Source organism: Haemorhous mexicanus, chromosome 6 (assembly GCF_027477595.1).
Source record: "Haemorhous mexicanus isolate bHaeMex1 chromosome 6, bHaeMex1.pri, whole genome shotgun sequence".
Classification (NCBI taxonomy): Eukaryota; Metazoa; Chordata; class Aves; order Passeriformes; family Fringillidae; genus Haemorhous; species Haemorhous mexicanus.
The window spans coordinates 28,417,465-28,444,515 of record NC_082346.1 but is presented as its reverse complement, the minus strand read 5'-3'; the positions used below and the strand labels follow the sequence as shown (position 1 = coordinate 28,444,515).

Genomic DNA, 27,051 nt, shown 5'->3' with positions numbered 1-27,051 from the left:
CCTGATCTGCTCTGACTTCTTCAGGATAAGCTCTTGCTGAAGAGGAGCTCAGTAGTGTGGGTTTGCTTCAGTTATCCCTAAAATGCATGAGGAGGTGTCCACTGGCTTTGGCAGTACCTGATCTCTCAGAGAAAGAGACAATGGAATCTTTGCCTGTCATGGGAATCACGCAGAACAGAGTCTGTCTACAGTTAATGAATTTAGAAACCAGAGTCTAGGCTGTATGAACATGTTAATTACAGTTTCCTAATTACAAGCAATATATCAACTGGTTTCAATGTATCAACTGAATTAGGGGGAAAAAACCCAAATGAAACAACCAAAAAAAAAACCACAACAACAACAAAAAAACCCCACCACACCAAAAAAACCTAAAGCTTCATGATCCTGTAACAGCTTGTGAAAGTTTGTCAGTAGTGGAAGCCCTCAGTCTCAAGCTCCCGATATTTGTAATTTCCAGCTGTGCTAGAACAGAATTAAGGTTCTCTTTATCTTTGAAGAATTGGTTTCTTAAATATAGGTTTGAATGAAACTGAAATCTGAATTCTTATCCTGGGAAATAATATCACTTCAAAGCAGTAGCCTAATGATCATGACAGGCCAGAAAATTTTCTAATATTCACCACCAATCTACAGACATCAATTTTTGCTGAGTATTTGCACATAAACAAGTTGTCTTGGATTATTTGCCCCATAGAATATTTCCTCTGAAATTTTAACTTGAAGGATCTCTTTTAAAAGGTGAATCTGGTATGGACTCCATCTTCTGGAAGAGAAATTTATTTTTCTTCCCTTCTGGGCACACAAAATTAAGAGTTCAGAGACACTGAACTTCCATATCCCCCAACAAGAAAAGCTGTGACTTAACCTTCCTCAGAACTGTTTCCTTCCTTTTCTCTGAATGGCCAAATTGTCAACTTTATTCACTGGCATAACAAAATATGAATATAAGTTAAGGATCCTTTATCAAGAAGAGTCTCATGGCACTAGGCTAAGTTTCAGTGCTACATAGTAGGGCTTGGAAATAGCTGCTACTTTTGCACATTGCTCAGTAGCATTCCACTGGGGTTAGTTTAGTAAATGAAGAAGAATTCAGCAGCCACATTAGATAGTAACACTTGCAAAAATCAGCCTGTGACCAGCAGGCAGGAGCTGATATTCCAGCTAGGGAAAAAAGTGGAGTTTTAGTGGCCAAAAATTAGACAGAACTTTGATTATGCACCTTCAGCAATGCTGCTGACCACATGGTATAGAGCTTGCTTGAACCAGATTATGTTGTTTGTTCAGTTCTGACTCATAGAGACCCTTTCTTGAATCACTCACACAGAAACCATTGCAGGTCCTGTTTTTCTAAGAGATAACAATGACTGTGAGAACTTCTGTGATCATAATATCAACAGATCTTGGCTTCCTGTGAAAGTTTCATGTAAAAGATTTCACTACTCCTATAAAATATATACAACTGAATTTTATTACCTTTTCTATTCATGTAGCCACACTCGAGGTCTTGGAAATCCTTCTATGTAAAACTTGATGGATTAAAACTTGATTTCTATAATGATGACAAAGAAGCAACTAAGGTAATTTGGTTTTTTAATCTTTTGAGCAAACTTTGTGTCTACATATGTAAAAATGAATTTTAAAATGTCACCTTTGGTTAGGGGCTGGGGTAATCTGTTCCCTTTCAAATGTGAGCTGAGTGAAAATTCAGTGATTATTCAACTGATACAACTGAAAACAGACTGATAAGCTTCCAGAAATTTTCAAAGATACTTATTTTAAGGCATATCTTATTCAAGTATTGCCTTCAAGATATAATGCAATTGTCCATAGTTCCTATGTGGTTCACCCTATTCAGTGATTCTGGAATGAAAGTTAGAAGCATAAAGAGATGGGTGTGTAGTCTGCCTGAAGGTTGGGATGGAATTGAATCCTAGCAGAAAGGACACAGAAGACATTTTGTTTTAATTTTATCCCCCTTCAGAACATATGCACAGTCCTGTCCCTTGGCATTTCTGGTGCCAAATGTGAGAGGCTGGTGAACTACAGCAGGAAGGAGAACGCCTTCATGCTGCGGTGAGTCTTACGGAGAAGGGCACAAATAACAGCCCATGCAGCTCCCTGCCCACAGTCACCCCAGGCTGTGTGTTGTTAGGGGGCATGACTGGAGTGTCTCACACTCACAAGCACAGAAGGTATAATTCACCTCTTCCTATCCTTTTTTGCAGGCTGAGAGATGGAGCAGAGTATTTCTTCGCAGCACCTTCTCAGAAACTGATGGAGGACTGGCTGCAATCACTACAGAATAATATAGGTATATTCTCATTTCCTTCAAGAATGAGCTGTGCTTTTAGCAAGTGATGGTAAGAGAAAAAGAAGAGAAGAGAATGACAAGATGTCCTTAGTTTGGGGCATTTTGAGCCATCCTTTTTGCCTCTGTTAGAGAGCAATACACAAGTCACCTGCTTCCTGTGATGTAGTGACCTGGTAGAGGAATGTCCAGGATGACTTAAAAAGCAGGCTTCAGTTGTACTGTGGCCAACATCAGGTTATTCTCTGCTAGGGGTGTGGTATTTGTCCTTTTATTAAGGAGCTGCTTTGGATCTTGATCACCAGCTTTTCTTCTGAATCTAGATCTCTTCTGGACATATCTCTACACAGTGGCTTACTGGGAAGGAAGCCGTGGCATAATTATAACTATGATGGTCAGAGAAAATTGTAATGGACTCAGAAGTGGCAAACTCTACCTCTAATGTTACTTTTTCTTTGTTTGTTTGTTTGTTTTTTTTTTTTTTTTACTCTGTAGGCCATGGTAACAGATCCCATTCTACAGCGATGGTGCAAAGTTTCCTTTCAAACACAGAGACCTCCCAGAAAAGAGTGTGGGATTTTCCAGACAGGGACTCTACTGAAAGACTAAGCAGCAAGAGCTCACTCCTCAGGTATGGGCCCTGTGCTGCAAAGCTGAACAGATGTCAGTGCTGCTTGTGCTCAGGTAGCAGCCACCTACAAAGAGCTGCCCTGAGGTCAAACAGTCCCGCTCCTCTGTCACTAATGTCACAAAAGTAACGTGGCCAGCAGGAGTAAGGCAGTGATTGTCCCCCTGTACTTGGCACTGGTGAGGCAACACCTTGAGTGCTTTGTTTGGTTTTGGACTGCTCACTTCAGGAAAGCTGGAGTGTGTCCAGAGGAGAACAATGAAGCTGGAGAAGGGCCTGGAGAACAGTCCTGCTAGGAGAGGCTGAGGGAGCTGGGGGTGTTGAGACTGGGGAAAGGAGGCTCAGGGGAGACACAGGCAAGGAAAAGACAGCTACAGCCAAATTCAGAAACCTGGCCTGTTTAAATAATTTTTCTTGCATTTGGAGTCTGTACAAACCTTACAGGCTATGATGTAAAATCCTAGTCCCACAGCTGGGCAGACTTTTGCTGCTGAGCTAAACACTTAACGAGCCCTTACATACATAGAGAGACAAACTCCTCTAGATTTTACCTGATTTTCTGATGATGCCTTTTCTTTGTAGGAGAACACCTTCCTTCAAAATCAAACCAGAGAGAGAGTCTGCAGAATTTTCCAGAGATTTTAAAGAAGATGGACCTACAGTGACACAAGCCACAATCACCACCCTAAGCCTAGAACAAAGTGAAAATAAAACAAAACTGCTTCCCTCTCTACTAAAAGCAGGAAGAGAAAAATGACATTTGCCTCAATGAATTTCAGACAATTATAACTTAACTCAGCCCTCCAGAAGTGTATTAATATGTTTTAAGTCAATCATTTCCCTCTGAACTTTTAAAATTCTGTATTTAATCTCATAAAATCTTTAAATATAACTTAACAGGATTGCATCTGGTGTATTTTTGTGCATACAACAACTTTGCTTTAGTATCTTGGGGTAGATAACACTTGGGTAATAATGGCAAATGACAAAGGGCAGGGGGACCTTTAAGCCAGACTGCTCACATGGAATGATTCTGTGAGACAGGAATGGGTAGCAGTGAGCAGTGCATGAGGTGCATCTGTGAGTCAACTACAGCCATGTGCAAGTAGATTTGCAGATACCAACAGAATAGATTTATGAGGCTTGGGTGGTCTGTGCAGCCAAAGATAATGTTATATGCTTCCTACAGCACTTTGTGGTCTCTGCAATCTTTTTTACAACACATTAACCAACCATACTCTATTTGCCAATTCTTTCTGGATGAAGCTACCAGGAAAAAAAAAAGTCCTGCAGCATTACTCATTTTTAATGGAATCTGAAACTTCAGTAAGGCACGAACAATCAGTGTTTCGGTGTAAAAGGAGAAGAAAAGTAGGACAGCAAGGAGGAATTCTAGTCCCCAGACAGCAAGCTTCACATGCTAAGGTATGGTGTAATCATAGGGAAGAATACATATATTTCCCCCTACTTATCTCTGTTTCTGAGTCAAGGCATCCAATAGGTGAGCTAATAATTTCATTTTTTGGCTAGTCCATCACTCTCCTCTGTTTACCCCAGCTGAAGCTGCTGCCTGTCAGGAAAAACAAAAGACCCAGCACATCAAAGTAATGAGAAACTGATGCATTTCATTACTTTTGACCATTTTAAACTGATTTAAAAAAAAACCAACAAAACACCAAAAACCAAAACAGCTTCAGTATTTTAAACTTACCATTTAATAGAAGAAAGATGTGCCTTAGCTGTGGCTCAGTACAGCTGCCTCCTCACCCTGCCTTTTGCCATTCCACTGAAGAGGGTTTTACCCCAGGAGGTAGATTTTGTTCTAGGTTCTCCATACCTTTGTAAGCCAGAAGATCTTCTCCCAGATTTCTTCCATTCAATCTTGAAACCAGTGAAAGCCCTGTGAAGTTCTCAGCAGGCATTTAGCACAAGTAGAACTTATACACCTGGAAAAAGCCTTGTTTTAAGTGCATAAGGACTCTCATGGTTCTGGTGCTCTTTTGCAATATTTTATTTTTCATTAATATATTATTAAACAGTTAAAAGACACAAGCAAGCAATTTCTATGAAGAGCAGGTAATAGTTATAAGAACAGTCTCATTTCCTTTGTGTTTGGCAGCAGACAGCATGCTCTGTATTTTGGGGGTTTTTCCAGCAAAATGTTCATCAGAGAGCAGTGATCTGGGGTGTATTTCGGATAAGGTTTTTTGGCAGGCATGCGTCCATCTTCAGCAGTTAAGCAACACAACACCAGACCAGCAAGGCCTGGTTTGTAAGTATGGCAGGTGCTTTTGTTGGTGAGATGCAGAGAGAGGCAGCTTTCTCCTGGCAGTGTCTGATTTGGTTTGCATGCACTCTGTTCAGTCACAGCACAACACGTGGTACTAGGCAGGCAAGAATGCGGCCAAGGAAAAAAACAAAACCACACCTCTGAGGAACAACCACACACAATTTCAGAGGCCCTCAGACTCCATGTTTACTCTAAAGGGAACAAGGACCAGTCCTGAGCACAGGTCTCTGATCAGCCTTATGCCACTGAAACTATGCCTTACATTCCTGTGGTGTGGGGGCAGAGCAAATCAGCATGCTCTGAACCCCAGCTCAGGAGTGCTTTGAGGGACAACCTGTGCCAGCCACCACTTCCCACAAGCTGCACAGACAAGACTGTGCCAGGTGTAGGTCCCTCCAACCTGCAGAATTCTCCAGCAGCCTCTGTGCTCACAAATGCCCTCCAGGTCCTCCTACTACACCATCAAGCCAGCAACACACTCCTCCAATGTCACAGAACCACAGTATCATTTAGGTTGGAAGAGACCTCTACAACCATCCAGTCCAACTGTTAAATCAGCGCTGCCATGTCCACCACTAAACTGTGTTCCCATATGCCACATCCACATCATGTTACAAAAACAAAAAGGCAAGCAAAATGAAACAAAAAGGCACTCTGATGGGCAATGATACAGCCCTCACATAATTTCAGGCTCTGAAATACAAAATTATATTTGAAAAAGCTATTATAATTTAAGGCTACAGAGGTACCACATGGGGCACCAGAGAAATGAAGGGGAACATGCCTGTCTGTGCCTCTGGCTGCAAGATTAGACAGCAGTTCCCAACCTGATTTTAAGTGTTGGCAAAACCACTGGTGACAGTTCTCCCAGCAGTCACACCACCTTCCCCACCCACAGCTCCCTCCCTCCCACCCTCCCTTTGTAACAGGATTTAACAGCTCCTCAGAACGGTAATTCTGCAATTCTGCAAACCAGCTCTGGGTTACCTGAAAACCTTGTGGTTTTGTGGCTCCTTCACATTTTACTGGGTCTTTCTGTTTGTATTAGCAGCACTATGAATGCACCAAACATGCTCCAATTATTAGTCTGTGGAGCATTTTAGAAGACCAAAATCAAGTTTTCTCAGTGTGGCTGAGCTGCCTCGCTGCTGCGTACGTGCTGCCAAGGCTCACAAGGGTTACAGATTGTTCTCTGTAGCCCAGGGACACAACAGCAATATCTTTTTGCAGCAGCAGGGCTTTCTAGGAGCAGCCAGAGGAGCATGGGAATGCTGCACACCCTGTGCACGTGTGTGCACAGAGCCATGTGGGCTTGTATGTGCCACACAATGCTGCGCCAGGACATGCTGCTCTCCTGTGCAAAAGTAACAGATCCAGCTGGATCAACTCCCAACTCAAAATGGCTCTTTATATTTTGTCTTGCAGCCAGTATCTGATTAGTTGTTAACTTCTAATGATCTGAATCCCAAGGTAGAGTTGTACTGCAGCCGTTGAGGCTCCTCAGTTCTGGGTGTGTTCCTTAGCTCAGCAAGTAAACATTGTACAAGAAGCATTGCTAAACCCCAGCCATGGCCATTGCAGCAGAAGCAGCATTTAGTAGATGCAGGCTTCAGACAATCAAGTCTTTTGTAAATGGTCTCTCTTTGAGCTTCAATATTGTCTGTGTATACCAAAAAGACAGACCCCTCTTCCTTGTTCTTTGTCTGATTTTGGATTTCAAGTACAACTAATTCTAGATCTCAAGTAAATTTCCAACACAGAAGAAATATGTAAGATTTTCCTTGGAAGTCCTGATGAATATGCTGTGTTTGGAAAAAAAATCCAGAAGCAGGTCCAAATCCTTCAGTGTGAGGAAATTTGCAAACTTCTCCGACTTCTGTGAAGCTCTGTTTTATATTGCTCAGCATCCTTCCCTATGATCTTTTTAATCTAGTGGAGTGCCATAAAGATGTTCCAAGCTTCTAGCTCAAGGCAAAGTCTCTCACTGCATTCCAAAGCAAATGAAAACCAGGCGTCATTTTCCAAATATTTTCCACCAGCAAGGAGGAAAATGTGTGTCCTATTTTTTTTTTAATTTGTGCTCTATTTTATGTAGCACCTATTAAAAATACTTTGCCTGTGATGTTAGGGGTAGAAGAATATAAAGGGAAAATCTTCTGTGTGTGAAAATACAATGGCTCTGCACTCTGTTAGTGAGTTATGTTGTCCTACATTCAGTTTACATCTGTAAGGAGAACCAGCTTACGTCTCAGTCACGATCACTAAATTAAATATACTTGACTCTATGGTAATTATTCCTCTCAAACTTCTGCTATGAAAAACTTGTTTCAGGCTCTTGACATTTTAATCCAAAAAGGCACTGCTGATATAAATCAATACAATCACATGTGCTTTATGCAGAACTTTTCCTGCAGCCAATGCTCGAAGGAGCTGTGCTCACTCACTGCTGTTACTGCCCTCTCTTTTGAAATGTAACCACCCCCGATGTGGTGGTCTGGAGCAGCATTTCTCTGCCAAAGTCTTGCAGGGGAATGGAAAAAAGGAGTAACTTCTAAATCAGCAAGGGAAATAGGCCAGACAGAGTGCAGTTGTCCACACTGCAGTTTGGCTGCTTTTCACATATATATGCCTGACTTCAAAGCTGAGCCCACCAATTCAGTGCAAATTCTAGTTGCTCAGCCTATCTGAAAATCTGGACATCACTGAATGCAAATGGCCAGGACTTGATCTGTAATCAAGTCTTGAAAGGACACCAGCAATGGGCTCAGGGTTGAAGGGACAGGCTCATACAAAGAACTATCACCACCACCATATATATACTGTAACATCAAGGAGATCCTGGGAGATCTCTGCCTAGCAGGACCCTAATTTCTTAACAAGTAAGACCACATTGCGAGACTCTTGTGGTCTGAAAATGTGGGAGAAGGAGAAAAACCCTGCTGAAAGCTGGGAGCCTGAACACGGCAAGGTGAGAAATGTACAGGTTTCATCAGTTTTCTGCAAAGGATGAACACTGTGATATGTTGTAACGTGACTGTGATGTGATGTGTTGCAATGTGCTGCCATAGCCTTCAGTGGGGAACAGGGCAAAAACCCAGCCTAGGGATATCCAGAGTAGCTGGAGAAATTCCCAGTCCTTCTGCTTTTCCTTCTTTCTACAGCACTCCTGATGGCCTGGAGGAGCAGGTCTTTGTTATTGAGAATGTTGTATTTGCTCAGGTTCACAAGTTTATCAAAATTTTCAGAGGAGTAAATTAGCCTAATGAGGTAGTACGGTGAGCAGTTGTTCTCCAGATTTACTTTGCCTTCTTCCATCTCTGAGTGACCACGCTTCACCCCTGCAAGGAAAGACAAAAGCCACCACAATGAGATTAATCTGGAGTACTATCACTCAGTGTAGTAGGGGACTGATCTACTTGGCAGGACCTACTGTTAAAAACAGCCCCCAGGAAATACTGCAAACACACTCCACAGCTTGAAAGAGCCATTTCTGGTCTATTTTCCCAGTTACTCCTCCCTCCCCTCCTGCTAAAGCTCAGACCTGGAAATCCCTCAGCAGAGCTGGCACAAATTCTTACATTCCTCCTTGTCCTGCCCCTGCAGACATCATTCCTAGGCAGCACGGCCATGGGTCCACATCCATTCCCAAATCCTGTAAGTCTGATTCTCAGACAAAGACACACACCTGGAACACCTTTCAAAATCCATGACTGCCCCTGGATTAGTGGTGACAAGTGCATGCCTGCCAGCTAGAGTGAGTGGACAGCCTAGTACATACAAGGAGACCTTGTGATGCCAACCACAGGACTGCCTGTTGTAGAGTGCAGAGGGACCAGAGCATCCTACATCAGACTGTCAGCAAACTCCAGCCTGGCCTCAGGTTATGTCTCTTGGAATTGGCAACATCTATACTACCTGTTACATCAATGCTATTGCTTAAAAGGACCCCCTAATTACCTGCACCGAGGACTTTGGTCTCATATTTACATTTCTACAAAATTTTTTTCTTCAATTTTTTTTGCTGGTTTGTTTGCCTATCTCCTTGCAGTCTGAACCAAATACGTCCAAAACGCTAATGTAATGTGAGACGACTATCAGCAGGTCTACAAACAGACTGCTGAGATATTCCTTATGATTTCAACCAGAACCTCATGAAAAAGACACAAGAATTGTGCTTGATACACAGCAAGTGTTAGTCTGACCTAGTGGCTTCTGAACAGCAGGATCTCAGGGTGCTAGGCACAGACTACCAGGAGAAGTGGCTGAATTAAAAATATCCAATGTTACTTCACTGAGCCTCACAATACTTAGAGAGATGTATTATCTGTGCTGTCTGCATCCAGATAAAGCTGCATCTGCCTCAAGCACACCAAAGCAAAGAGAGTTATACTGCTGCACTGCAAATGGGCACTTCACAGGCTGAGTCCTTTCAGAATTTAAATAGTTAAAAACAAGAAAAATAACTACCCACATTCCACAAGATGTCTCTCATCCCCCTAGAAACAAAAAGCTCCACTGTTAAACTTGAAATCCATGCAAGCAGGTTGCCAAGGGCCCCCTCCTCCAACCACCCACATCAGTTGCTGGTTGTCAGCTTGATGGATGAATCAGCGACTGCCAAGAGACGCAGGTGAGTGTCAGAGCTCACCAGTTTGGGCCTGGAGCACAGAGAACTGGCAACAGCTGCTCTGCTCCACAGCATCTCATCTATTTTTCATTTAGAGAGATTCCAAAATTTTCGCCTCCTTTACCTGCCCCCCACTGCTCATGGGCTGGATCTCACCCCACATTGCCATTTGGATCATTTCCAGCCTCCACTGAACAAGCCTAGCTCCCTCTACAGAGCATCTCCTCTTTTCATCCACTGAGTTTCTAAATGTGATTTTCTTGATTTAGCTCTTACTGTACATATTCACAGAGCATCACTGAATATCAGAGCAGAAAAGTACCTTTAATTTTTGCTGCTATTCCTACCCTTCCTAAATGCTCCCTCAGAGACTTCCATTTTGCTCTGGTCCCACTGTGGGCCCCAATAAATTTTGGGTAAAGCTGGAAGGAGCTCACCCCAGGCAGCCTGGGGAAGACAGGGGTGCAAGGCCAGCTCTGGGGCTAGATGGCCCAAAGGCCAGCTCCTGCTGCTGCTTTCCAGCCCACCAGCAGGTCCTTCAGGAGACCTTTATCTCCCTGTTCTCTCTGGGCCTTTCTTTACTCTCCCTCTTCCCAGTGCCAGAAAAATTCCAGCACTCTGCACATCTCTCTTGGCAGGACATGGCATCAGGCACAAGTGAGGAAGACCTGCTCCAAGGGACAGTGACATGACCCATCTGCCACAGGCAGGGCTGGAGGAGGCAGTGTGGCACTGAGTTGCCCAGGACTGTGTCCTCCATGCTTCTCCAGTGGAGAACAACCAGCAGGAGTATGGAGGCTGCTCTTCTGCCTGCCATCAGTGGACACGTAACACGTACCGGGGTAGAGCACAGTGCGCAGTTCCGTTCACTGCATTTACCTGGCTCCTTGAATTCCTTAAAGGTGTCATTCACCAAGGGAAAATGGATTACTATAGGTGCTCTGGGGTCCTCTGCATCCGCAAATATGTAACATTCCTTTGGGTTCTTCTCTTCTTCTGGACTTAGCTCCACTTTGGGGAATGGGATGTTTTGTATCTTGCAATATTTGTATGTCATCTCTAATTGCTGTGGACACAGAATGTCATGGAGTTAAAGCTCTAAGAAAAGAATCAGGTTTACTCAGGTATCCTGGAACACAATGGCATCTTAACTCATTCCCTAGAAACACTATGAAATGTGTAGTGCAGTACAAACACTGTGAATGTGCAGTCCAAAGTAGCCACAGTACAACCTTACTTTTGACCAAGTCAGACCAATGACACTTATCACCCTGTAACATTTTTTACAAGCCCAAGTGAATGACCCGAAGTCACACTTGGAATTCATCATGACAGACCAGGAGAGGTCACAGGCATGTCTCCAGCAAACAATTGTTACTGCAATTCCCTGAGGATTCTTGGAAGTATATGTTGTAATCCCCTACAGAAAAAAGAGCCTAACAGTTTCTGTAGTTCCATTCTTGAAGGAAGTTTCTTTCCTCCTTCAAGGTATGGTGATATATGATTAAGATTTAGACCGCCACTTACTTAAAAGTTTTAATAAGACAAGAAGAGTTTTCCTCAGCAAAGGGCAGAGTAAGTTAATCTTCTCACCTTGAACACATGTCCCAAACCATAATCAAGGGATATGATGACATCTACATTCCTCTCTGGCTTGAAAAGTGCTGCACCACTGGTGTTGATGAAATAGCCAACATCTATCAGACACAGGTATTTCTGCAGCGGTGTCAGATTGTTAGGGAAACCATCCAGCACAGTGTCTGAAAAACATTTTCATATAGTTAGTGGTGCATTTTTAGGAAAGAAAGAGTGAGTAATTCTGTCTGTGCTACATGCTAAGGGCAGCTCCTTGGTTACCCTCCAGACTGGGGTCACCTCCCTCCACAACATGAGCCCACAAACACGGCCTCAGGAGCATGCCCTTCAAACTGCACATCTGGACACACCTGGCCTGTTTCCAAACTCTCCCAAAGGCAGGCTGTGGGGCAGCCAGACAGAGGACAGGTGAGACAGAGACTCCACTGACCTCACAGCTGCTCTGGGGAGTCATTTTTCACAGAATACAGACTTCAACAGATTTTTTTTTCCCCCTAAGAACTGGGAAAAATGCAAACAACAAAAACAATTTCACAGTGTAGCAACACAACTAACAAATGCAATACATCATTGCACTTTTTTTTTTTTTTTCTGCATTGCTCTTTTTTTGCTTTTGCCTTCTCAGGGTTTGCTTTCAATCCCTCTCTCGGGTTGAAAAGTCTGACTTCAACTTGCTTTCAGTAATGTCATATAAACTGTCTTAGCCATGCTGCAAAAAAATACCACATCATGCATACAACATCACCTACCAACAGCTTAAAATACTGCTTGAATTAATTAAACCTCACATTAATGCCAATTTACCAACAGGTAAATTGAAATCTAAAGCCAGTTTCTGATAGCTGGACTCTTACTTCTCTGCTAGCAGCCCCACCAGCTTGCCCTGTAGACAGCAAGTTCTTTACTGCTCCTCCAGTACACTTTCAATCCCTTGGAACAGGGAACATTTTGCCATGGTTTTAAATATCAAAATAGTGGTTTGAGAGTGTTCCTCAAGTTCACAAAATGAGGCAGTAAAGCCCAGAGCAGAATACCTGAGCCTCAAATAATTGTGTTTAGGCATTTTAAGAAGCTGTTGATCACAGAAATACTGTTGCTAAGTTTCAGCATTTCAATTCATTCAAATGCTCTGCTTCCTTGGCCTCATTCTGTAGTGTTGATTTAAACCATGCAGAGTAAATCTAGCTTGTTCCATAGCCTGGAATGTTTCACACCAGCTTGAAGTAATAATTCATAATTTTTCCATTCCCTCCCTGTCAAGTCTTAACAAAATGTGCTTATTTTAGCATTCAAGGCTGCTGAGAATTCACAGATTTAACTGTAATAAGAGACATTTGCTTGCAGTCCCTCACAGAAGAAACAGAGCATACTTTTTAGTTTTACTTGGCCCAGTGAACATTTTTAGATGAAATTCCATTACCCCTGTTTTCTTATCACAGAGATGGAACTTTGCAGCATTTATTCATGACTGTGTATGTGAACTACAGCTAGACACTTTTCTTGTGAGAATCCCCTCTTTTATCCCACATCAAAATAGAGATTTTAAAGAAATCCTGTCTCAGAAATATCCTTGGAAGCCTGAGAGTAGAGTAAAGGCATTAAGCTAATTTCAGATTATTAGGATTTATTATTTTTAATCTGGAATATTATTCCAGATTATTATTAGAAAATTAGGCATGGAAAGTCTTGTTTTAATATGTCAGATAACCTGAGCTGCAGGGAAGCTTTTAAAACAAAGCTCTATTCTCAAGACTTCATCTACCACAAGATTCATTTCTGCTCACAGACCTGGCATCTCCTCTTACTCCTGGAGATGGATCCATACCTGGGTTTGGCTTGATCTTACAAAGGCAGCAAAAATAAGATGGAAAACCCAATAATATTTCCCACTCCAGACTTTCAGTTTCTCTTTTCCCACTCTGGATTTCATGCTTTCCACATATTTTACTTTATTTGTAGAATATCTAACCCTGAGATAGTCATTAGTGTTCCTATGCTCGCTTCCTTAAATTCCCCTTGAAATCTGCTTCTACCCATTTGTCTTTACAAAACTGTCAGCAAATATAAGGACAGTGATGTTTTTTAACATTTACTGACTGTCAGTTTCATCCTTCATCCACCTTCTGAAGCTATTTGCTGGCTCCTTCTCTCACCCACCCTTCTTATGCTACTTGTTTTTTCTCCTTCTTTCATTTGTTTTCTCAGTGCAGACCCTTTCAGGACCCAGACATTTTGCTTACTGAACATTTGAAAAGCAGATAGCACACTGTGGGCTCTGCCTTAATCCACAGAAGAGCACCACCATCTCTCGCCATTGTCAGCAAACTGTGTAGCAAGGGCAGAGAGGGACAAAACACATTGTAACTTGCCTAAAATGGGAGAGAAAATGCAAGGTGCCAAAGAGAAGGGCTCAGAGAAGGCAGAGAACGTGTGCTTTCTTGCTGCAGTCAGATTAACCTCAATAATGTGGGGGACTCCCACATTGCTACATGATCATGGAATATATGAAGATGCTGGGATTATAGGAAGGGTTCTGATGCAGCTCCATCATCTTGCTATCATTTCACATTGTTTCATAGGTTTTGAGGTAAGACTATTGCTGCCTGCCTACAGAGCAAAGGCCATAGAAAATGGCTCTTCAATTTATAAATCAAGTCTGTGTATCTGGTTTTCTAACATTTAAAGTCTAAACCCATGTGACTTAAACTTTCTGTAGCTGGATTTGGTATTTCTGTTTCTGAGGGGTTAAAGAGAGGTCTCTGGATGGATAACCAGACATATGGACAACCACATGCTTGCAACTAGTCCTTTCCTTCATCTGATCCACATAATAACCTGCTATTTTATGCTTCTGGTATTACCTTTGTTTCTTGACCTCAAAAGATTCTGCCCTTCCTAAATCTTTTGTTTACTGTACCTATGCAGAGGGACAAACTTCCCGTAGAAAAGCACTTCTTGACCCAAATTACAGGTATCTTCTGGAAGTGAAAGAGCAGCCCACAGACTAGTTAATTTTAACCTGTTACCCTAAAGAAACAGATAACATGAACATAGGTCCAACTCAGCCAATTTCCAAACCCTGAAACAAATATGAGTTTTCCAAAGTCTGAAAAACAAAATCTGAGATGTTACCTGCACAGTGCAGCTAACTCTTTGTTGCAGTTACCTTTCCATTCAATAAATTTTTTCTGATGGATATAATCCTTATGAAACTCTAAGCCTCTCAGGAAGTTATGAGACTTTCCCAGTAGTGGGCGCTTGGTCATGATGTCCTGAAACATTTCATACAACTTTCCTGACAAACAAGATGGAGGCTCAATGACAGTAACGTCTTCCTCAGGAGAATGTTTCTCTGAAATAGAGAAGAAACCATGAGATAGAGAAAAAAAACAACAGATATCTGCCCTGCCAGACACCTCTGCTGGCTAGGTGCCCTTGTTGTCTTCTTGTGGATCACTCTCATCCCTGTTTCGTGCAGGCTGCGTGCGTGTGCGTGACCCACGTCATTTACCAAAGAGATATTTAGTTTTCTTTAAAGCAGAAACATTGTTTGTGTTTTACTCTTCAAATGACATACTGGCTTTGTACTTTTGCCCACAAGTAAAAGCCAAGCTTCTCATTTGCAGTAACAGGCAGAGCCATTTAGCAGACCACGAGGAAACTTTAAATGAAAAACATTTGTACTAACATGAAGCATGCCTCTGGTGAAAAGAGAGCAGAGAAAAGAGAAAAGGACATAGCAATCATTCTGATACAGATTAAAATCATGCTGGAAGATCCAGAGTGAGGCAACACTTTAGAAACTCTTACCTATATCTACCATATCTTGGGACCATCGTTCCCAGAATTCATTTGAATTTGAGGACCAGTACAAGCCATCCAGCAAATTCCTAGTAAAGATGTTTGTCCAAAGACCTGCAAGTCAAACCACATGGGAAAAGTACTGCACCATCGCATGTTAACCACTCACTGTTGCAAATATCCATGCTACACATTGTTATCCCACCCAACCTGACCCCATCATGACACAACTTAAACAGCAGTTCTCAGAGAGTTCAAACACTGTGGTGTAAGCACTTCAGATCTCTTTCTCAGGAGGTCACTACACACAGAACGTTCACTGCATTGCCCAGAGTAACAAAATAAGAGATATCAGTCAAATGATGATGTAGAAAGTTTCCTGTGTAACTGTGAAAGAAAGCAGGCTTTGAAAGCACGGTGAAGCTATGTAAGCATAAAGGCCTTCTTTAAACTGATTTATTATTTAAATTGATCTAAGACTCGTTTTCTTCCTTCCAGGCATGTTTTGTTTCTGTGGAGTGCAGCTGGTCCAGGTTCAAAATAGAATTGGCTCCATCTGGGAGTCTGCTTTTGGAAAAGAACCATCCCTCCTCATTAAGCTCTATGCCAGGTACTTACATGAGGAATAAATTGAATCTCTATCAGACTCCACAGTGAGATAAATATGGAGGTTTTATCGCTACCCTTGTTTTTGGTATCAAAACTAAAACACTTATAAGGATTTTAAATCCGCCTGAGACAGATAGGTTCCTCTACTAGCTGCTTTTTCCCTTTCTTCACATTTGGTGGCAAAATGGCCAGTCAAACTAGTTGTTGGAGGTCAAAAGACCCTCCTTCATCCTTATGAGCAGAGAAGATTAGTGACACCATCCTCAAGCCACAGAGCTCAGATGGCTTGTTCTAGATGACATATTTTACTCTCAGCTTCTTCCAATTCTACCCCAGTAACGCTTTGTCTAGAAATCTATGTTATGAAGTTGAAGAGTTGGAGAGTGATCAGGGAAGGAATGCTTATTTCCTCAACTTGCCTCTTCCAACATCTGTTTGGTTTAGACGATGGAACAGGAATCATGCTGCAACTTTCCCAAATCTACCCAGGTGAAAAGGGCGGACAGGAGGAAAGAAGATACACAAAGATCAGAAGTGTACGAAAGCCCATTGATTTAAGACCTGAAGCAGAAGTGCTGGCAAGGAGTGTTGTGCCTGTGGCTAGCAAATATCACACTTTCTACGATGCTGTGATTAACTACATAGCACTGCTATGTCACCTTCCAGATAGCAGATCCGAGATTCTGGCAGCTTCTTCACTCTCCTTCCCATGAAGAACTCGCTGTCAAAATATTCTGAAGGAATGGAGGCTCCATATTTTGGTATGGCCACTTCGTAAGGAGAGAAATCTGCCCACTCTACAAAGAATTTACATGAGGCATGTTTGCTGCAATAAAAATAAAACCCCAAAACCTTCCCAAGGGTCTTGCTTGCCTCAGCAGCTCTCTACGATCTGCACATTTGTACTGCAAGCTGCACTGCCTACTTCCATACAAACTGAGATATTATTTGCAACCAAAAGCAACCAGCTTCTTCAACTCAGAAAAGCTCTAACATTAGGTTCAAATGCTTAGATATTTATTTCTATATGAAGATTCTGAGATCACTGTTTCCTCTCTAAATCAAGAGCACCAACTGTACTTCATGCAAGAGTGGTGTGAATTGCAAGGAGTGACTGGCATGAAAGCTCTTTTAACCCAAAAGTGCCAGTCTGCAAGATATAACAAAGAAGCCTGAAGACACATCAACATGACACTAGAAATTACAGTGTGGTATGGATGTGCAGTTTCCTGGCTCAAGCTGTCCTGCACAAGCATTACAGTGAAACAGTAGTTATAAACCTAAATAAACATAAGGATTAATTGCTTTTCTTTTCAGTATCTACTGCTTTTAACACCTTTTGTTGAATGTGGCCTGTATCCATTAAAAGGATGTCATACCACACCCACCACAGCAATCATATTCCAGTCCATTTTCATACCCTGATCAGTGCCCTATTTAGGAAGTGATAATTACATTTCACAGCACCCCTAGAAACTAAGGAAGCATCAAAGCCATTTTATAGGCATGGCAGGAAAAAAATCAGATGATTTGCCCACACTCACTCACAGTGTCTGTTGCAAAAATAAGACTTCACCACTCATTTTTAATTAATGTCCTGCTGGACATTAATGTTGTTATCCAGCAGATGTGCTCTTTCTAACCAAGCAGTTTGCAAAAAAGACAAACATTTTATTAAAAGATGAATACTGAGCGAGGGCAAGCAACTGATGTTTTTTCTCGCCACATACACACCTCCCTCCAAATCCTCTTTAATCCATACCCAGAATCAGAAGAAACTCTCTGAACACCTACCTCTAAATTTGAAAGTACCAAACTTCTCCTCTTTCACATTGAGGACTGCATAGAAAGGCAGTGGGTTTTGCCCATGCTCCAGTGCCTTGCGCTGGTCTGTGAGTTTGTACTTTCTTGGCTAATCAGAGAGATAAAAAAATCACAGTAAACCTCTGTAAGAGCATAACACTGGCACAATCTACCCAAGTAAAGATTTAAAGATTGATAACAGATATTTTACAACGCAGAGGAATCTGTAAGTCACATTTTTTTAAGAGACCTTTTCCTTCATGTTCCGGCACTTTCCTTCCTGGTTGTCTTTTGGGTACCTAGTAACTTCTTCATTAGAATATCCAAGTTCCTTGACTGCCTGCATCCCACAGATCTTTATTAAAGTTGAGGTTAATATTTACATCGGGACAAATTACTCTAACTTTTAAATGTCAAACTAGAAGCAGACTTTAAAAATCTGACTTTTCAGGGAGAGTGGGGGCTGGGAATTCCTCAGTTCTTTCTGGGAGTTTGCCTACAGAAGTCACTAGCTGTTGGGCACCCTAGGACAGAAGCACCTTCAAATGATTATCTACTCTGAAAAATCCTGACTACAAGATCCTCTGTCATAGTTTACAAATCACATTGGGATGGCTCAGTCTCTTTGGATATGTTACACACATTACATCATGCCCTCGAAGAGTAAGGCTCTAAAGAAAGTGGTGTTTCCCAAATGTGTGGCAGGACCATGTTCCTACCTGCTCATGCAAGAACATCTCCTGCACAAGTGACCACAGAGTTGTAAAAGATGGGACATGTCCTGCTTTAGCCCTTTCAGCAAGTTCCTTGTGATAATACTTCAGATGGTCTATAGACATAAGGTTGAGTTTGCATTTTGTCACTTGTTCTTTTACGGCTTTAAGTGGCCCCTCCAGAGACTTCTGTGACCAGTCAGCATGCTCATACAGGTCTGCTAGGGTCCTAAGGAGCAGAAAGGTTAGAGAATCACCCATTTATTTGGATGAATTTGGAAAATTGATACACTTACACAATCACTTCAATCGATTAAAGAGAATCAGTGAGCCTGATTCTCTTCAAACTGAAGTCATAATTGAGAGCCAACAGTAAGAGCTTCACAAGGGACTTATGTTCACTTGTTAACAATGTAAGTCTGAAAGAGATGCATCTCCCACTGTGTGGTAAAGTAGTCCCAGTTATTCCAAATCCAATCTCGTTTTCTATACGCACCATGTAGAGCCAGAAGCCCCTGTGAGATAGGTGACACAGTCCAACAGATTTAGCTTCTGAAGAGCTAAGAGGTGGCCAAACATAGCTGACATTGCTCTGAGACCTCCACCTGTTGCCATAACAGCTATTACTGGGACCTGTCCAAAACACAAGGATTATTCTCAGAAAGTTACTCCCTCGCTACTTGGAAAAGTCTAATTACAGCTCTCAGAATTTCTTCAGCAGATTCATTGGAGGACAATGAATTAAATCACCACTTAGCCAATCTTTACCAGTACCTTACTGAAATTAACCTCTGGAGACTCTTAACCCCAAGGCTTGGATGAGTTTGAATATGCAGTCATTTTAAACTTCCTTCTTACCTTTGCTCTCTGTAATTGGAATTGCAATAAGACTAAGAATAGATAATTACATTATTTTATTATAAACAACAACGAATGCCAATAAATGCAATTAAAATGGATTAAGGAAGTTTTTTGAATGCTGCTGATTCTTTGGACAGAGTTCATTTAACAAATATAATTCCAGTAAGAAAATAAGTTTTCCCTTAAAAAGTCACCCTGGATCTTGGCAACAAAACATATTTCAGCTTGGTACAAAATGTTCTAATGTCCTTTCTTCACCACAAAAAATGTTTATTTTTTGTCAGAAGCATTCTGAGAATGAAGAAAGAAAAAAAGTAAGCCCAAAGACATGACATTAAACTGATTTAATAAGTATTTTTGTGAGGTGAATTTCCAATACTCTTGTTTTCCTATTGGTTTGGGTTGCCTTACTAGGCTGTATCTAACACAGTGTCTCATATCTTGCTGACTTGCAGCACCATACTGTTGGAAACTGTGTTTGAAGAGTGGTATTATTAAATCCTTGTTATGTGGCCCACTGAAAAGATTGGAGGGATGAATACCTGAGCTGATGAAATTTCAGAGGAGTCTGGGGTATGCCATACTGAGAGCCTCTGCTCTGCTGCCACACAAATCAATGGGTTTTTTAGCAACATGTAAATATTACTAGAAATTTCAAGAGGAGTTGTGCCAATCCTGATCCAATAGACCCACACCCCATGCTTGGATTCCAAAGCACAGACCTCATGTCCATGTAGATCTCTTTCCAGATGAAGAACCTTTTTCAGGGCACCAGCAACGACTCTCTTCCTCTTATGCAGGAACTCCTGCTCTCCTTGGCACAGGTCATACCCTAAGCGCACATCTAGTTTTTCTGTGCTGCAACAAATAAATCCAGAGGCACAGGATTGGTGTTTAAAATGTATATGGATCTATTTTCAGCAACTGCAATCTAATGAATTCATCAAAAATTCCGATTCTTGGTTCTGATTTATACAGAAATGTATCTTTCATTTGCAAAGAAATCAACTTCTTTGCTTCTACATGGTCTCTTTATTGCTTCAGTGTAAGATTTACTGTCAGCTAAGGTTAATAAATATGAAAAACAAAGAAGGGCTTCTGTGACTTTCAGTAGCTTTGTAAGCCAGGTCCCTTCTATTTCTGCTTCGTATGATTTCTGAGCAAAAGATAGCTTAAACCTAACAGAGTCTTTCATGGGCATTTGTACTGCAGGTTTATACAGAAACTGCACAATGAAAAAAGATATTCAAATTATTTTTGTTTGTTTCTTGTCTGACACATTATTTTACAATGCAACATTTTGTCTTCCCTAGTTTATACTTCTTTCTCTTGATATCAGCAGAGCCACAAGTCTGTTTCCTTAAGAGAACATGCATCCTTTGGGTAATACATAGGCTCTGATGTTTCGTTATTTCAAATTCTCTTTTCCCTCTGCCTTCTTTCTGTGCCCCTTTTGAAGAAGCCTCCAGTCTCAGTCTTTGATTCTTTGATGCAAAGAATACTCAGTGACTAAGTCTCTCACCATTTGAAACTCTGATAATTTTTTTGCATCTTGGTGGGACTCCTTTGCCCCGAGGACATTTAGCTTTCAACTGTTGTGGTGACTTTAATGATGACTTAAATATCACTACATTTTGCCCCTAGTCTTGTGCATTCCTTACATCTAAATAAAGGATACTCTGTTCTAGATTTCACAGTTCAAAGAGCAATAAAACCTTTAGAGAAAAAAAACAAGCCAGTCCTCTTACCAAGCATTTAGTTGGAGGTACAACTGCAGAGGGTTATTCTGTAAACAAAGAGATGAGAGCAGGAACATAAGTGGAGGGAAAAAGAGAAGTTTTGAATCCAGATTTTCAGTGCCTCCTGAAAAGTCCCACCACTGCCACCCTGCATACTTTTTGGTTGTTGTTTTGGGTTTGGTTTTTTTTAATATTAATGTGTTAAATAGTGAAAGTTATTCTACTCCTCTTTCCAGACACAAATTTTGAAAAACTTACATGTCTTACAGGAAGGGTTACTTTCACTTTATGTCCAAGAGGAAGAAATTTCAGTGGTACCGTTAAGGTGTCACTTAAATTGCTGTTGTCATCTTCCTTATCAGAAACTTTCTATACAAAACAAAAAGCATGGATTGTATTCACAGAGAAGAAACAGTGCAGTTCTGTGCTGTTTTGGTCACACCAGAAGTAAGCAAGCAGTATGAACAGTAGCGGTGTGTGGTGCCCATTACCTGCAGCCTGACTTTTAGAATTGGCTCCCAAGCCTTCACGCAGTGGAAGTAGAAAGTATCGGTGTCCTCTGTCGTCTTCTGTGTTCTCTCGTGGGATGCAGGCACCGTAAGCACGAGATTTTTACCCTCTAGTAAAAACACGCTTGTTTAGAGAATAATACTGCTCAGGCAAAAGAGCTAGCAAAGCTGGCAAGCTATTCTGGTGGAGTAATTTTCTGTGGTAGCTCCTCTGTAAACTACCCCACTGACAAGTCTTCTCCAGCACAGGACCTGGTACTCCTGCCTTTATCCCCATAAAAGTGCTCCCAGAGTCAGCATCATCTCTTACTTCCACCAGCAAAGTCTACTGTGTCCAAACTTGATAGCCCCAAGGAAAAGACACAGAGACCAGTCCAGAGCAGTTCAGGGCATTTCAATGCATTGCATTTTATTATTTGGATCACTACCTCTACATAATTTAGAACATTCTTAGTTGTCCCTGTACTCTAAAATGCCTCCATCTGGGTCTGAATTACTATAATAGGGCTGGTTTGGTCACGTCCTCAGTTCACAGAGAAATTGCCATACCTTTCAAGTATTTCCTGCTTTCGTTAATGTCTACATGCACTTCCAAGCAGCAAACCTCACGAGACTGTAAAAGGCAGAAATGGAAAAGGGTGAAGAAAGCAGATCACATATCTGCTGCAAATAATGAAACATCATGCAGACAACCACCACCTATAATACTGAGCCAACAGAATTGGTGTCAGTGCTGAGAGCGATCCAAGAGAAAATTCAGAGCTCTTTATTCCAGGACAGTAGCCCAAGTTGCACTGTGTCCGAGTGTCAACACAGAGTGCATTGTCAGAGGTTGTTAACACATTCAAATTACCCCAAAATCAGGAAACTCTGTACAGCACACTGGTGCCCAAACACATATATCTAATAATTATCTAGGAAGGGTGGGGGTAAATACCTGATGATGAGTTTCTATGCATTGTGGCAGTGATTAGCCTACAAAGCATCTTCCTATTGGCCCTGATGTAGGGAAATCATGAATTTATTCCACCCTACCCTCCACCTGAGTCACTCCAGTTCACCTTTAATAACTCATGCCAGGACAGTTTTCCAAGTCATTTCAGGAACAATGCATGCCAGTCATTGCAACTCTTGTGCCTCACACAGAAAATGAGGGGGAAAGAATAGAATATGTGTTACTTTGCCTCAGGGGTATCAAGGGCTAGCATCTGGGAACCATGGCAGGCTTGGAGGAGTTGGCATGAAGTCCTTGGTACTCCTTAGCTGCTGGGCCAGCCCGAGGAGACAGGTAATGTACCACATGCTGACTAACACCAAAACAGGGCTCTATGTTTCAACAGCTAAAATAACTCTTTATTAACAACCTCATTTTCCAAAAAGCTGTTACATTAGATACCCTTCCAGTCACAAGCACACTGAACACCTACTATTGTCTTCTACAGACCTTTTATAACCTTTGTTTTTCCTGCCAAGTACCGTGCTGTGTTACGAGAAACACAATCAGTTTTCACTTTGAACACCAATAAATATGGGGCTCTGCAAGAGTAACAAACCACAGCTTGGCAACATATTGACATCTGTAATAGCTGAGGACTTCAAGGACTTACAGCTGCTGTTTTTTTCTGGAGAGGGCAACAACTGAGCTGTAACACAAGGGCACTGTCCCATATCTCTGACTTTAAAATGCACACCATGCTCTTATCTATCATGGTAGGTTGTGTTCTTTCTACAGAATGGGGGGAAGAGGAGAGGATCAAAATGAAGCAGATGTCATTCCAAGATAAATTCTCATGTGAACCTTACCACTAGGACATCATTGGTAATGAGATGCTCTGGAGGGCCAGGACTGAAAAAACAAAAACAAGTAACAAACAAGAAAAGCTGTATGAATAGATGGATTTGGTGTGTTTTGTTTAGTTTTTTAAATAGCAGTTATATGACCTTTCCCACTTAAACTGAATATAGGTAAGTTATCACAATTTGTTTTCTAAAAGGCAAAAATACCTGATCCCGTGCTAAGCATGTGAACCAAAATACAGCAGCCAAACAAAAAGGCAGACAGGAAAGCCCATAAAAATACTAATGCTTAAAACTATGTGCTAAGTTACAGCAGAACAAAGGCATATTGGTATATGTGGAATCATCTCCTGCTATTAATAAGTGACCATATGACTTGCAGAAAGCAAAGACTACTATTAATGTGTTCTGCAAACACTTATTAGGAAAGACATTTCTGACTAGTTCATATTATAACTTATGGCTGATCACAGATGAAATGAATGGCAAATAAGAATTAGCTCCCACTGTGCTACATGCATGACTGCAAAACACAGAGGTAAGCAATAAAAAGTCTTTGTCCCAGATGTTTTACCTTTTAAGACCTTGGTCTGTCACTGAATAGATGAGGCTATTTAATTACATGAGTAATCTGTAGACTCTACTAACAGCATCTTTCACTAAGGCAAATATTCCAACACTTCTATGTTAGACACATTCATAAGTGCTTACATATATCTGAAAGGGCCATGGAAATTATGTAGTACTTAACCTTTGTATGTCCAGGCTATTTTATCAAACACCATTTCCAGGCTTAAAACTTCTGTTTCAACTGTAAAATGTATTTAAATAACTAGATTTGATTTCTAAAGATGGTCATTGTCCAAATGCCTTATAACTTGAATGGTGAAAGATGTTCCTCTTATTTCTAGCCTGAATCCAGTTCCCAAGCACTGCTTCTCATTCTGACCTTTTATGTGTCTGACTGTGACTGCATCCACATTTGCAAGAGATGATTACCATCATCATATGTGATACCATCTCTGAAGGTACCTCTCACAGGTAAATTAAATACATTTTTGAGTTTTGCTATGGGAGAAATTACCAAGAACACAAACTATTTTTTTCTGCAGTTTCCTCATGTTTAAGAATAAGAAGTCTTATTTGTCTTACTTACAGTTCCTGATCACACAAATTAGCCAGTTTTCACTGGACTACTTTTTTTCCCCTTTTCTCTTTTTTTTTTTTTTTTTTTTTTTTTTTTTTTTTTTTTTTTTTTTTTTTTTTTTTGCTAATGCTGAACTCAAATATTTCAGAATGTGTAGTTAGGGGGTTCTCTTCAACCAAGCCTGTGACAGGATTTAAAAGACAGATAAAGTTTATCTTATGGAACTTGTTCTCCTGCAGACAATGCTGATTACCACTTTGAGGGGGGTGGTCTTATTTTCATAATTTGTATGTTTTTTCAGTTTAGCCAAGCTATTGCTAAATGGGCAACTTTGCTGGTACTGTCTACATAACTCCATGTATACATTGTTATAATAATACAAGACAAGTTTTATGGTCTCTGAGAAATTCCCCAATGTTCTAGGCATTGTTCAATTAATATCAACAATTTGAAGAAGCACTCACATTAAGTTTCACATGCACCTTGCATAAAAGTTATCACATTGTGACAATTTTATTACATCTCCAGGATCTAGATATAAATGTGCAACAGAAGTTAAAGATTTGTATGAAATCTACTGAAACGTGGAATTAGGTAGAAAAGATCAGGTAAAAAAAAAGTTTGAAACTGTAATTTAGGTTCACTGCTGGGAGAAAGAGCTGGAAGAAGTTTCTCATCCTCTGAGGTATCATTACTCCCTGGCAGATCTATACCTTTTAGCTTTGGAGTTTTACTCACACTCTTTCCATCCAGAATTCCACTTCCAAACTTTCCCATTTCTTAGAGCACCTCTCTGTCTAAAAAGAAATGGGTAAAATAAATATAGATTATTGAAGGCTGCAAGAATTTGGCAGCACAGATGCACCCAAAGAGCACTTCAAGGCCTGACATCTCTTCTGCTAATGATACCAAAAAGAGTTTGGTTTTGTGTCTTTCCAAAGCTGAAATTGCAACAGAAACCACAGACTTGTGAAAGTCTGGCACATAAGATTATTCATCTCCCATTGTGTGATATGTAGAATTATACATATTTCCCTCTCTGGTTGAGAGGGAGAGCTTGATGGAAAAGGAACTATGATGGCTCTTTGCAAGATAATGTGCATGGGAGAAAGGCATTGAAGCTCAGCAACAAATGTCACTAAGACCAGAGACATTTTCACATACAAATCCTTTAAAGCACATTTGAACTGAACCCAGAAGAGAAGAATTAGACAAGTGACTGAAGTGGTTATTGAATCATTGTATTTCCCAGTGACTCACCCACTGGCTGAGAAGTGCACAGCACCAGCCAGCAGGGTCACAAGGAAAATCCATTTAACAGCTTTCAGCATGTGGGAAGTAGCTGTTTTTATGGGCTGTCTCCCTCCTGTAATGAGTGTGTAGCAACACCTCAGCAACAGACAAGCCCAGGAGTTGTCAGAGACCTATCCCAGCTTTGTTTACTGGGCAACTCTCTTTCATGGGCTCCTTAATAATATACCAAAGATGTTAGCAGGACAGATGTTTCTTTACTATGGGCTAGAGAAATCTGAATCAACTAGAAGGAAACCCAGCACAAACACCAACAGGGAAAAAAGCCTAAAAGAACCATTTAATTCAAGTGATGAGTGAATTGTTTTCATGTTTTTAATAAATAAGTTGCCATTTATGAGGAAGTGGGATAAAGCTGAAAGGTAAGCAACCACTTCATTGCATTCTAAAAGATAAAAATTATTATTTGCAGATGCTTCTTGTTAAAATATGCTGCCCTTAGAGAGCACAAGACAGAAGCAGCTTCATTTTCTGAATTTGTAAAAAGAGATCCATGAAGTCACAAAAATACAGCAAAACTATATCTGTCTTGATGAGGCATTCATAATGATATATACCCGTTCATGAAGATCCAAACCCTACCTAACATGGAAGACAATGTGGACAACGAGGTCTTGTCAATCTCTCCCTGTGTTTTCTGCCCTTACCTCTGATTTCAAAGCAAATGTCTCGCGGATTGTCTCCCCAGGTCTGATTCTGGCAACATTAAAAAGAACTGTGAACTGCATGTCATCTTTGGTGAGTGCATCTTCATCACACACTGCCAATTCTAAAATATTCTGGTAGCAGAAAAATAAGTAAGAACACTTATTGAGCTTCTGTTAGACAGAAACAAAAAAAAAAAAAACTATAGAAAAAAATTATTATTGCAACTGTTTCACTAGCAGAGCAGTAAGAATGAAAAAGTGTGTCCTTTCCTTCAGTAGTCTGCTAATTTAGAACATTATTACACCCAATCTTGGGAAACTTGTGAAATGAAAAACAACTACAACAACAACTATAACAGAGGTTCCTACTCTCCTGAGACAGAAAAGATGCCAGTGCTCTGCACCCCACTGATAACCCACCCAAAGACCAGACTTAGTTTCTTCATTCCCAAAGTTCTCACAATTCCACAACTTAGGGAAGGATTAAATTTGTTGTCTACACCACAGCAGCTTCTCTACTCTTCCCATAAGAACTGGTGGAGGGAAGGAAAGCTCTTTCAAAGTTAGCCATGCCAAAATAGCACAGAAGGATGCTACAGCAGGGCTTATTTCACTCAGGTGACAACAAAGGGAGTCTGAACTAGCTCAGATACAGCCATTTA

At 41.0% G+C, this 27,051-nt stretch overlaps 2 protein-coding genes across 4 annotated transcripts in view; one reads left to right on the top strand and one right to left on the bottom strand.

The window, feature by feature from the left end:
- Positions 1 to 3,846, top strand: part of SPTBN5 (spectrin beta, non-erythrocytic 5) — a 90,984-nt gene extending 87,138 nt beyond the window's left edge. The window contains exons 64-68 of the mRNA XM_059848214.1: positions 1,494 to 1,580; positions 1,985 to 2,076; positions 2,229 to 2,314; positions 2,807 to 2,942; positions 3,522 to 3,846. Of these exons, the coding sequence (XP_059704197.1) occupies positions 1,494 to 1,580; positions 1,985 to 2,076; positions 2,229 to 2,314; positions 2,807 to 2,942; positions 3,522 to 3,696 (576 nt within the window). The 3' untranslated portion in view covers positions 3,697 to 3,846. The remainder of the gene's footprint in view (positions 1 to 1,493; positions 1,581 to 1,984; positions 2,077 to 2,228; positions 2,315 to 2,806; positions 2,943 to 3,521) is intronic.
- Positions 3,847 to 4,926: 1,080 nt separating this feature from the next.
- Positions 4,927 to 27,051, bottom strand: part of LOC132328985 (cytosolic phospholipase A2 beta-like) — a 30,373-nt gene continuing 8,248 nt past the window's right edge. For all 3 annotated transcript variants that reach the window (XM_059849511.1, XM_059849509.1, XM_059849510.1), the window contains 17 exons: positions 26,390 to 26,521; positions 25,170 to 25,228; positions 23,291 to 23,333; positions 22,037 to 22,100; positions 21,470 to 21,597; positions 21,237 to 21,347; positions 20,988 to 21,025; positions 19,962 to 20,097; positions 18,875 to 19,011; positions 18,385 to 18,607; positions 17,657 to 17,774; positions 16,522 to 16,659; positions 15,263 to 15,367; positions 14,619 to 14,804; positions 11,450 to 11,616; positions 10,736 to 10,922; positions 4,927 to 8,567 (listed from right to left, as the gene is read on the bottom strand). In XM_059849511.1, the coding sequence (XP_059705494.1) occupies positions 8,329 to 8,567; positions 10,736 to 10,922; positions 11,450 to 11,616; positions 14,619 to 14,804; positions 15,263 to 15,367; positions 16,522 to 16,659; positions 17,657 to 17,774; positions 18,385 to 18,607; positions 18,875 to 19,011; positions 19,962 to 20,097; positions 20,988 to 21,025; positions 21,237 to 21,347; positions 21,470 to 21,597; positions 22,037 to 22,100; positions 23,291 to 23,333; positions 25,170 to 25,228; positions 26,390 to 26,470 (2,160 nt within the window). In that variant the 5' untranslated portion in view covers positions 26,471 to 26,521 and the 3' untranslated portion in view covers positions 4,927 to 8,328. The remainder of the gene's footprint in view (positions 8,568 to 10,735; positions 10,923 to 11,449; positions 11,617 to 14,618; positions 14,805 to 15,262; positions 15,368 to 16,521; positions 16,660 to 17,656; positions 17,775 to 18,384; positions 18,608 to 18,874; positions 19,012 to 19,961; positions 20,098 to 20,987; positions 21,026 to 21,236; positions 21,348 to 21,469; positions 21,598 to 22,036; positions 22,101 to 23,290; positions 23,334 to 25,169; positions 25,229 to 26,389; positions 26,522 to 27,051) is intronic.